We start from the raw sequence: 13,039 nt of genomic DNA, 5'->3' as shown, positions 1-13,039 counted from the left end.
TTCTCTTCTTTTCAATACACACTGACAATTTTTAGCTTTGTTAATGAATTTGAAATTTGTGGCCCTTTTCAACAAACTCCTGTTGTGATATTTCGCATCTCTATTATTCATTCGTAAAATAATTTTTTAAAGGGTGGGGTGCTAGTCCGTTTGAAAAGTGATCTTCACTGAATGCCAAACACTGTATAAACACAAAATGGATCAGGCCCAGTCAAATTAACCGGAAGAGTATATATTTCTCATATTTCAATTTTTGCCTAAAGCCTTCTAATTTTTGGCATCATACTTATATCACTTATTTTTCTAATATTGTATGAAGTAGGAAAATGTTCAGGCAATAGTATGGAATCAGCTTCATTTTCATCTGGAAAACGAGAGTTTGAAGGTAGAGAAGTCTGACATGGAACCAGGTCGATCCTTGTTTCACAAAAAAGTCATGCCTTGATGTTTTATACTTTCCGATTCAGTTTACTTCCGTGCTTAATAGATACAGACAATAAATGGCAAACTTTGTGGATGCTTATATTATTTCATGCCGTGGGATTGTGATGAAGAAAATTCGTGTTTGAAAACAAAATGAAGCTTTTTACTTTTATTCAGATCTGTCGAAAGAAAAAAAAAACATGAACTAGAATACTAGCTTCAGAGCAGGCAAATAGCATATCAAGTGTACTTATTTCTTCTCAGTTGGAAAGGCCTCTTTCTTAAATAAAGAGAACAAGAATTGATACAATACATAGATTTAACCTAGAAAGAAAAAAAACATGCACAATTTATTTTCAATTCATTGTAATTTGAAGAGGAGCTCTACAGAAAATCAAGACTAAGGTTGTAGGTATATATATAAAACATACCACACATTATATTATCCATCATATTAACAGTATTGACCACAATATATGGCATCATCTATCAGTGACAATGTATTGACCACAGTAAATTGTATCACCAATCAAATATACAGTGTATTTACCACAGTTTGTTGCATCATCCATCACATATACAGTGCATTGACCACGGTATTTGTCGTCATCATCCATTGCAATCAAAGTGTATTGATCACGGTACCTACCATCATTAATCACAGTCACCGTGTATTGACCACGGTACGTGGCATTATCAGTCACATGCATAGTCTATCGACTACGGTACGAACCGTCATAACTCACAGTCACAGTTTATTGACAGCGGTAAATTCATTCATCACAGTCACATTCATCACAGTCGACATGTATTGACCGCAGTATATGCCATCATCCATCGCAGTCACAGTGTATAGACCACCACATGTGGCATCGTCCATCGCATGCACAGTCTATTAATCACGGCATGTGCCATCATATATCATAGTCGCAATTTATTGACCACGGTGTGTGCCAACATCCATTGCAGTCACATTGTAATGATCACGGTATGTGCCAACATCCACTGCAGTCACATTGTAATGATCACGGTGTGTGCCATCATTCATCAAATGGACAGTTTATTGGCCACAGTATGTGTCATCATACATCATTGTCACAATTTATTGACCCGGGTTAGTGTCATCATTCATCACAGTCACAGAGTAATGATCACATTATATCACAGTCACATCCATCACAGTCACAGTGCATGTGGCATCATCTATCCCACGCACAGTGTAATAACCACGGTATGTGCCATCATACATCACAGTCACAGTGTATTGACCACTGAATGTGCAATCATAAAATCACAGTCACAATGTTTTGTATGACCATGGTAATTGCCACCAGCTATCACATGCACATTTGATTGACCGCAGTATGTGCCATCATTCACCACAGTGACATTGTATTGACCACAGTATGTGACATGAACCATCATAGTTGCATCTATCAAATTCACAGTGTATTGACCATAATATGTGACATGAACCATCACAGTCACATCTATCAAATTCACAGTGTATTGACCAAAGTTATGCCATCATCCATCGCATCCCCCATTTCTTTACCACGGTATGTGCCATCATTCGTCACAGTCACAATTTATTGACCACGGCATGTGCCATCATTCACTGCAGTCACGCTGTATTGACCACAGTACGTGACATTATTCATCACTGTCACAGTGTATTGAACACACTATGTGCCATTATCCACTGTAGTCACAGTGTATTTACCAATGTACATGCCACCATTCATCACATACACAGTGTATTAACCACAGTATGTGGCATCATACACCACAGCCACAATTTATTGACCACAGTATTTGGCATCATACATTGCAGCCAAAATGTATTGACCACGGTATGTGCAATCATTCGTCAAATGTCTAACTCAGTAAGCCTTTTCGAGCCTAATATTTGTGTTTCACTTCATGCAATACAAACACGAAGCAAATACCTCATACAAAGAATTGTTCATATCTCTAATTAGATAAAACGTATACTTAAAAACATCCAAAGAATTACCAGTATTAAGAAATTATGGAGGCTCCATTTTACTATACTAGTCTAAAATCTAGCAAAGCTGTGAACAGAGACGTAAATACAAATAGTGCATACCCTAGATTTATTACTATATATAATTCATGTCATAAAATTATATTTAATATGTGATATGAAACCTCATAACAGTATATTTAATATACGATATGAAACATCATAACAGTATATTTAATATACGATATGAAACCTCGTAAAAGTGTATTTAATATGCGATATGTCTTAGGATGTTACGACTCTATATATTACACTGTTTGGCAGAAAGAAGCAAAACCAACCGGTTTGGTAAAATCAACAAATAATTTACTTCACCAAATCATAAAGTGAAACTTTAAGAGACACTTACATTAGTAAATTAAATCTCAAATAATATGACATGTCCTATTATACGTCCAAAAGTACAGAGTGTTCCGAATGAATTCCAATAGTCTGGAATGTTTTGAAGTACCAAGATTACTGAAGGTCATTATGACTGAATACAACTGCTAACTCTGATCATATACTCTCAAAGACTGATATGAAATAGGTATTAATAAATCTTTACAAACCTGTTATATATAAAAATACGCACGTGACCTATGACGCAATAGATTTCCAAAAGTAAAACCCACTAACTCGTAAACAAAGACCTTGACCTCAAATGCAAGTAAACATCTTCTTTACTTCTTGCAATCATAACAAATATCAGATAGACAAAATTTACAACCCTCAATTGCACACACACACACACACACACACACACTATATATATATATATATATATATATATATATATATATATATATATATATATATATATATATATATATATATATATATAACCAGGTAATACAGTTCAGCAAGATCTAACTGAGAATAAAATTTCAAATCAGTTAAATAAATTTGTATAAAAGTAATAAGGAATCTCAAGTACTACATTCAAACTATATATTATACACTGTTTGCAAATAATTTTAAAGCACGCAAGAAGGCAAGTGAGTACAGAGAAAGTGAGTACAGAGTCAAGTGAGTACAGAGAAAGTTTCTTTCTGATGCTATTCTGAACTAATAACTTCATGTTTTCTAAGTCTCATAATACGATTTTAACCAATCCAAATGTGTGTTAGAAAGGCTTGATAACATGTAGTTACACAGACCTAGCCAGTGTAGTGCTCAGATGGAACAGTGTGTGAATTCCGCCAAAGGAGGGGCTTCGGAGTGATTACGGAATTTAATGGAGTATCTACCCTGTGTGGGGCGATCATCAATCTGTATATAAAGTTAATAATAATGAAAACGTCTAGTACAGTACTAACGCTCTTAACACCCAAATATATAGCAATTCAATGTTATTCTACCCCAAATTTAATCGCTTATTTTATTAAAATACCCCAACCATTCCTTTCCTCTCCGTTATGCGAATGAGATCATTTTATTTTTTCGGTAATTAAGCATTAAGCACGCATAAGAAAGATTACAAAACCCACCACATTTTCTTTAAGAAATCGCAAATGTAGTTAGCTCGGTAAATACTATTCGTTTTGCCTATAGACACGTTCTGTTGTGTGTGTGTGTGTGTTGTTATATAAAGCAGCACCGTTTATCCTAGAATTGAACCACTATTAAATATCATCAGTATATACGTGCCAAGTCAATATTGCCAACATTAACAAATCCTGAGAATCGATACCACCATTAGTATTATGGAGCCTAAGAAGTTCTTCTCTTAGTCTAGCCGTTTTGAGTTTGCCCGTTTTGTCATATTTCATGACAGATATACAGAATTATGCAAGGAATTGCTTTTAAGAGCAACGTTCAACGTTATATTTTTGCACATCGATTTCAGCCCTTAAGAGTGCCATGTTTAGAATTTATGATTTCCACTAAATAGAAAGACGGGCTAAAATTAAATGTAAATATTTGCTGCAGGAAAAACGTTCCAAATCTACCTCAAAATGGCGAAGACATTTTATAATAATTACATCTACACGTCTTGCAGTACGACCATCTGTTTCCAAAGTATCTTCAAATGACTGGTGTTCACGCAGACACGTTAAACAATATGATAATAATTAGTTTGCTTGAAACAATGAAGTGTTTACAATAGTGATTTCTCGTCTTTGAAATATGTTGTTGAGCGGGTTGTGAAAAGAAAGATTATTATCCACACACCTTACAACGAAACAACTGATTGCAAGTATTTAAACCACTGAACTATTTCAAATTTAGACCCACTCTGTTCTTGTTTCTAATTTAGATACTGTTGTTGTATCTAATTAAGAAGAACTGTGTCTTTGTTTCTAAGTTAGACCCATTCTGTCTTTGTTTCTAAGTTAGACCCATTCTGTCTTTGTTTCTAATGTTGATCCATTCTGCTTTTATTTCTAATTTAGGCTCACTCTGTATTTATTTCTGACTTAGAACTACTCCGTCTTTATTTCTAATTTAGAACCACTCTGTCTTTGTTTCTAATGTTGGCACATTCTGCTTTTATTTTTAATTTAGGCTCACTCTGTTTTTATTTCTAAGTTAGACCCACTCTGTCTTTGTTCTAATGTTGACCCATTCTGCTTTTATTTCTAATTTAGGCTCACTCTGTCTTTATTTCTGACTTAGAACTACTCTGTCTTTATTTCTAATTTAGAACCACTCTGACTTTGTTTCTAAAGTTGACCCATTCTACTTTAGTTTATAATTTAGACTCATTCTGTCTTTATTTCTAATGTTGACCCTTTCTGCTTTTGTTACTAATTTAGACCCAATCTGTCTTTGTTTCTAATTTAGATCGACTATTTCTTCATTTCTTATTTAGACCCAATCTGTCTTTGTTTCTAATTTAAGCCCACTCTTTCTTTGTTTCTAAATTAGATGCACGCTTGTGTAGGTTCTAAATAGTGCCATTCCATTTTAGTTTTGTAGTTATTTGTATTTTGTAGTAGTTTCCAAACGAAACTCACTATGTCGTTATATTTTATTTAGGCCACTCTGTTGTAATTTCAGACTTATACTAAGTTAGTTGTCGTGTATGATTTAAAATACCTTTATGATTTTGACCCACTCTGTTGTAGTTTATTAATTAGACCCACTCTGTTGTAGTTTATTAATTAGACCCACTCTGTTGTAGTTTATTAATTAGACCCACTCTGTTGTAGTTTATTAATTAGACCCGCTCTGTTGTAGTTTATTAATTAGACCGACTATGTTGTAGTTGTATTTTTCCTAACGTTTCCTATTGATGAATAATTTCCTCATTCCTCATTTAACAAAATATTTCTAATAATTTCCTCCACTGTTATGACTATCACCGTTAATTTCGTGGTGTGTGTGTGTGTGTGTGTGTGTGTGTGTGTGTGTGAATCAACAAAAGTCATAATTCGAGATCAGGAACTGGATAGAACGAGAAAAAAAACGCGATATTTCAGTTTCTGCGATATTCATACAAAGGTTAGAATTGATATGATATTTCCATTTACATTGTCTGGTATCTTTAGATTAAAATCATACATACCAAACTATATATATATATATATATATATATATATATATATATATATATATATATATATATAGAGAGAGAGAGAGAGAGAGAGAGAGAGAGAGAGAGAGAGAGAGGCCTTTCTATGGGACGTAGACACTGACATGCTGACACCGTTCTATGGGACATAGACACTGACATGCTGACACCTTTCTATGGGACATAGACATAGCCAAGCTGACAGCGTTCAATGGGACATGGAGATTGACATACTGACAAATGTGTTTCGTTGCAAATAGTAACATTAGTTGTTGTTTATTATTCCCTATTGACACCAAGCATCGATCTATATATATCAAAGATGTAGAAAGCACAATACCAGACAGGAATTTAGAGAAAACAACGTAAATTACCCCTAATTTAGCTCACTTTCCAACATGTTCCGTAGCGTATAATCATAGCCGCTTTTCCTGTCTGCAAAATGATTACAGACTAACGCTTTCGGGATTTAATTTATTTGAGTTAGATGGAGAGATTATATTTTCCCTTTTTGCGCATATCGACTGCAAACTGCTGCTTATGTACTTTGGTAGCCAGCCAATCGGGCACAGAGCAGTTGCAAACTGCACAACGATATTGTAGCAAACGCAACGGTCTGCAACAAACTTTGCAGCCAACAGGCTTTAATCACTTGTTCATACCTCAAACACTGGACTTTAGATGAAAGAGAAGAAGCGAAAACATGCGTATGAATGAAGCACAGTAAATGCTATAAATAATTTGATGAGATATTTATATATTATCAGCATATGTTTTTACCATTTTGTTGAATAGCCTGGTAGATTTTGCAGATCAATGATATAATTTTGGGACAAAATTGAACAAGACAGCCAAAAAAAGCCAATCAGATGAACATGTGTTTCAAGATGAACTCGTTATTGCGTGCAATTCTCATGTCTTTGCTTATTGTCGTCTTGACGAGTGAGTGCCTCGCTGACGGGACAACAGATGAACTACGTAACCGCCGAAAAGCCCGGATGAGAAATGGCGGCGGAAAGGGCAACAGCAGAAGACGGGTAGGTCCGGTGATGTCCGGAAACAGGGTATGTACCTTTTGGTCTTAGATTTTTTAATTTTTATTTTGTCGGGGCATGCTGAGAACGACAAAGCATGAAACAAGTTTTATAACAAGGTAAGAGCATGCTTACTAAAAGGCTAATTCAGCGAAAATTCAATAATTGCATTTGCATTTTATGAGGTGCAATTCTGTTTAAATTGGGAAATACTCATAAATACTTAAACAAATGTTTGATATGTTTTATTTTTATCTTATTTGGCAAATATGCAATTATCATCGTGTGTCTCGGCTGCGTAGCTAGGCTGTGAACCACGTATAAATCTCCGAAACAAAAGTCTGGGGTATAAAACTAATCTGCGGGATTGTACACGTGATAAATAAGCGCAGAAACTTATTATGTGGAAGCTCGGTCTTATGGGTTCCGACTAGTTATGATGTCGTGTCGAACTTCTAGGTTCCAATGAATTATGTATGTGGAAGCTCGAGCTTCTGGGTTCCGACTAGTCGTGATATAAGGCTGGGCTTCAGAGTTCAAAATAAGTATGCTTATGGAAGCTCAACATTTTGGGTTTCGGCTAGTCATGTTATTGCGTATGGTGCTCATCTTTTTCACTTATTTGAAAACATAAACTTTGTAAACTTTCTAGTAAGTTGTGTTATTTAGACTTGAAAAGAATTTATAAACTGGATCAATATTCTAATAGGTTGTGTTCAGTAGATTTGAACCGAATTTATAAAATACTCAATACAGTTTTTGGCAGATTGTGTTCATTAGATTTGAATCGAATTTATAGCAGGTAGTGTTAATTATATTTGAACATAACTAATACGCGCGATACATTTTCTAGTAAGTTCTGTTCATTAGATTTAAACAGAATTTACTTTATACCTCTGATGTATCTCATAGGTATATTCTTCGTTCATTTTCTTGTACACTATAATGCGCTTTTCTCGTAGACCGCAATGTGCTTTTCTGGTAGACTATAATGTGCTTTTCTGGTAGACTGCAATGTGCTTTTCTTGTCGACTATAATGTGCTTTTCTGGTAGACAGCAGTGTGCTTTTCTTGTAGACTGTAATGTGTTTTTCCTTGTAGACTGCACTGTAATGTGCTTTTCTTGCAGACTTCAATGTGTTGTTCGTATAGAATGCACTGCAATGTACTTTTCTTATACAGTACAATGTGCTATTCTAGTAGACTTTAATGTACTTTCCTTGTAGACTCCAATGTATTTTTATTATAGACTATAATATACTTTTTTGACGACTTCAGTGTGTTTCTTGTGGACTATAATGTGTTTTTCTTGTAGACTAAACTATGATTGTATTGAAGACTTCATTGTGTTTCTTGTAGACTATAATGTGTTTTCTTGTAGACTAAAAAAATGCCTTTATTGTAGATTAAAATGTGCTTCTCTTTTAGACTTTTCATGTAGACTGTATTGTGCTTTTCTGGTGGATTACAATGTGCTTTTCTTGTATAATGCACTGTGCATTTAGTTTAGTCTACAATGCATTTTCTTGCAGACTATAATGTGTTTTCTTTGTAGTCTATAATGTAGATTATAACGTGCATTTGTTGTAGCGGCCTTGTTTTTTCTCTTGTAGACGGTAATGTGTATTTCTTGTCGACGATAATGTGCTCAACTTGTAGACGATTATACTGTGCTTCTATAGTAGACTGCAATGTCCTTTTCTTATAGACAATAATGTGCTTTTCTTATAGACTATAATGTGCTTTTCTTATTGTCAATAATGTGCTTCTCTTATTGACAATAATGTGCTTTTCTTATAGACTATAATGTGCCTTTCTTATTGACAATAATGTGCTTTTCTTATAGACTATAATGTGCTTTTCTTATAGGCTATAATGTCCTTTTCACTCATGCTGCAATAGTCTTTTCACTCATGCTTCAATTGTCTTTCTTTGAGAAGTTATTTTCAGCGAACATGTATTAGAATTATACATGTATGAGATGCATGTATTAGAATTATACATGTATGAGATACATATATTAGAATTATACATGTATGAGATACATATATTAGAATTATACATGTATGAGATGCATAACACTGATTACGCCAGATTTTTCTTTTATAGCTATGATGGAAATGCTTTTACACGTTCAATTTATTTTGAAGGAACACACGCCAACATTAAGCAGTCTCCATGTAGTTGCGGGAATTCTTTTCCTATGTTGAGAGTCTCTGTGCCTGGGATAATCTGTGACTTATTCCAGTGTTTAACCCAACTTTAAATTTTTATGGCAAACGGTGTCCCCTTTTGCAAGTTTTAAGAATCATTATAAAATCTAGAATGACACTAAACAATTCGAAATCAGTCTTAAAATAAAATGAAATGTATTTCAGTTCCAATATAAAAATTACTTATATTTAAACTTGATTTGCTAGCATTTCTGCCTATCTGACTATTGGTATTACACTGTTTTAATGGGAACTGCACATGCCTCAAATTACTTTTAAGACTGGCACAAGTCCGAAACACCTAATTCAAAAATATGTCTATATTTTAATTATGAAACAATAATAACTGAAAACGTAACATCATAGATTTAAACAATTTGACTGGGGCTAATTTACGAAATTATCCCCTGCCGCCTTACGAGCACCTGAAGTGACGCAGTTGTCAGCGAAACTGCTTTTATAGATATGGTGTGGTTTGAAGACAGAAAAAGTAACACTGGAAATAAACTACAGGGCAGATCGACAAGGCCATGCAATACCGTGTTTTTAAAGTCTCAAAGTGACGTTTGCAATAAACAATTGCATGATTCCTACAATCCTACGTTCTAGGCACAACACTGCATACTGTATTCTTTTAGTTATATGTGGAATTCGATTTTTATTTCAAACAACTAATTTATTGCTAGTAATGATAAATAACCAGTGCGGTAGCACTCCGTCTCTTCTATCCGACAAGGAGCGCGTGCACTTTATTTACAGAAGAAAATGAGATAAATTGTATTTCAAAAAATCATACATCATATATTCAAAAGTCATATATTCAAATTCATTCAGGTCATATTTAAATTCCTTTAGATCATACTCAGATTCATTCAGGTCATACCCGATGATCGGACATGCATTTGCAAATTATTCGCTGCAGCAATTTTCCATTCATCCCAAAATTATCTTGTAACTCATTGAACAACAATATTTTAAACAGGTAAAAGAAAGTAGACATGCAAATTTAGTACATTCAGTGCTCAAATCAATCAAAAACAGATTCAAATAATAACCATGACTTCTTAATAAAAACTTAAAAGATTTTCTAATTTAATACTATTATGTTAAAACAAAGTTAACATAATTGAACATACATTCCATTCATTTGAATGTAAACTAGAAATCATTTCGCTTTAGTTACTTATGTTTTTGATTTTTTTGTGGTCGTAATTTATAGGACTTCGCATTATCGTTGTCATCAAAAAAATACATTCAAACATTCTAGTCTTTCTTTTTACACTTTCCCACATAATTTTATACGGAAAATGGAGGTGAATTTCCTGTATGCCTTGATATGAATATTGTTGGATTTGAAAATAACACTGAAAGTTCTCTCCATTCACTTTTATACAAATAAACTGGAGTGTTATATTGCACTTGAAGTTTGATATTATGGGATTTTTATTTTATGTTTGATGCTATTACATTTGAAGCTTGGTATTGTAGGAGATTTTCATTATATTTGAAGCTTGGTATTGTAGGATACTTCTATTATATCTGAAGCTTGGTATTGTAGTAAATTTCTTTTACATTTGAAGATTGGTATTATTGGATATTTCTATTACATTTTTGAGAGCTGGGTATTACAGTACATTTCTATTACATTTGAAGCTGGGTATTACAGTACATTCTTATTACATTTGAAGCTTGGTATTACAGTACATTCTTATTACATTTGAAGCTTGGTATTACAGTACATTTCTATTACATTTGAAGCTTGGTATTACAGTACATTTCTATTATATTTGAAGCAGGATGAGTTTAGCTGTGGACTCATGATTTAAAGCAGTATCAAAATATGTGTTTGTACGTAAATTAATAAAGTGATTGTGTTGTGTTTTAAGAAACATAAAGGTGAGTGCTATCACTGTTTTAAACACTATCATATTTGCCGCACGTTTTGCTTGTAGTAACGTTAATGTAATTTATTATGGAGGCAGTTAATCGTTAATACGTTGCACGTCATTCCTTAATGAAATCAAAACTGACTTTATTGATGTATGAAGCAGAAGAACACAACATTCTTGATGCAATGAATGTTATCACCAAGGAACCAGTCCACTGAATGACAGATGCATGCACATTAATTACGGAGGAGAATAAAGCTAGTTTGATTTCCACGTTTATTTACAATTTTGGTCCCAGACGTGTAAATAAAAACCAAAGTAATATTAAAACGCATGCATACGATAGCTATTTGAAAGTTCTAGATATTTTGTTATAACGTGTTTTTCTTTGAAACTGCCGATAAAGTTAATACCTGTTGATTGATAAAACAAGTTCTTTAAAATCATATGCAGCTACACGTCTGCCGGACACCTGCAGATATATGTATGTGACGCAATTTTGGCAAATGACAGTGACGTAAATATGTTTATGATGGTTAATTTTCAAGGTGGAAGGGTAGTGCTGGAATTTTATATCCTGTTCCCAAATAGCTTGAAAAAAATATTCTTGCTTCGATTTTCAAACAAAAGAACTAATCATTTCAGTATAGTAATTGAAGAAAATACATTATCTCGAAGCAAAAGGACAAACATAGTCTGGCCGCTAATGGCCAGTAAAAAATATCGTCAAAAGCATCTATATTTATCCCGTTTGATGAGAACAGCTCATGTCATACTGCCGTAGAAACAACAACGAGAGTGCATATATAGCTTAGCCACTAAAAATAGAATCAAGATTCCAGCAGTTCCATCTGTTCCATCTGAACAAGCATGATCTCATTGGTGAATCAAAGCAAACACAGAGATCTCATTGGTGAATTAAAAGCAAACACAGAGATCTCATTGGTGAATCAAAGCAAACACAGAGATCTCATTGGTGAATTAAAAGCAAACACAGGGATCTCATTGGTGAATCAAAGCAAACACAGAGATCTCATTGGTGAATCAAAGCAAACACAGAAATAGGCCGAAGGTACATATATTATTCTAAATGTTTAAAGTAACATGAATCAGGCTAAATGGAAGGATACAGTATTGTCATAATTTCTACCCCGAAAAAGCTGATATATACATTATTACCCTGATAAACTGTCCTAATATATACTGTTAAAAAGAGGTCTCTTTACCGAGTGAATCAACCAATCGCGTGAGTTCTGCTCGAAGTCCCTTATTTTCCTCTATTTCCAAGTACTTCTAGATAGGAGTCGTTGTCAACTTGAAGTTTTAAGAACGCGTCAAGACTAAACATAATTTTCCTTTAATCAGTCAATGACCACAAAATATCCCAACTTGCATGGCAACTCCACAACTACATAGTTTCTCCTTCTTAAGATTCCGTAGCATAGCGCCAGTACTTTGCACTAAGAAAATATAAATTCTACTCAAACACCCAACATATGGATCTATTTTTCTACTATATGCCTGGGTCAGCCGTACCACGATTTTTGAGCCTGACTTCATCTGTGTCACTCCACTACATCTATCTTCACAGCGACAATAAAAGTTGTCTCCAGATAGTGGATCTACCCGTTCTAAAACATTCCGATGTACAAAATATCAGTCTTTATCACAAACATATCACATGAAGATATTCATTCAAACAACATCGTTTGATTTAAATAAGAACTACTTGGTTCATGCCCACTTATCCGGATCTGATCTGATATACAAAATAAACATTGCCGTCCTAAGATCTCACCAATACTGCAATCTGTGACGTTTGCCCTTAGAAACTGGTTAATTAGTCGGACTAAGAAATATTTCCACAACACCAACTTTCCATAATAAACAACTAATCACTAAAATCTAATAAATCTAGAAAACTGAAGACGTAAATA

The 13,039-nt window shown here is 34.0% G+C and overlaps 1 protein-coding gene across 1 annotated transcript in view; it reads left to right on the top strand.

The window, feature by feature from the left end:
- The first annotated feature begins 6,538 nt into the window (after positions 1 to 6,538).
- LOC149806262 (uncharacterized) overlaps positions 6,539 to 13,039 on the top strand; it is a 101,714-nt gene continuing 95,213 nt past the window's right edge. The window contains exon 1 of the mRNA XM_089951211.1: positions 6,539 to 7,030. Coding sequence (XP_089807337.1) covers positions 6,836 to 7,030 — 195 coding nt within the window. The 5' untranslated portion in view covers positions 6,539 to 6,835. The remainder of the gene's footprint in view (positions 7,031 to 13,039) is intronic.

The sequence above is a fragment of the Sinohyriopsis cumingii genome, chromosome 2 (assembly GCF_028554795.1).
Source record: "Sinohyriopsis cumingii isolate HCF-2022 chromosome 2, ASM2855479v2, whole genome shotgun sequence".
NCBI classification, from domain to species: domain Eukaryota; kingdom Metazoa; phylum Mollusca; class Bivalvia; order Unionida; family Unionidae; genus Sinohyriopsis; species Sinohyriopsis cumingii.
Note: the sequence above shows the minus strand (reverse complement) of the source record. Positions and strands in the feature narration are given on the sequence as shown.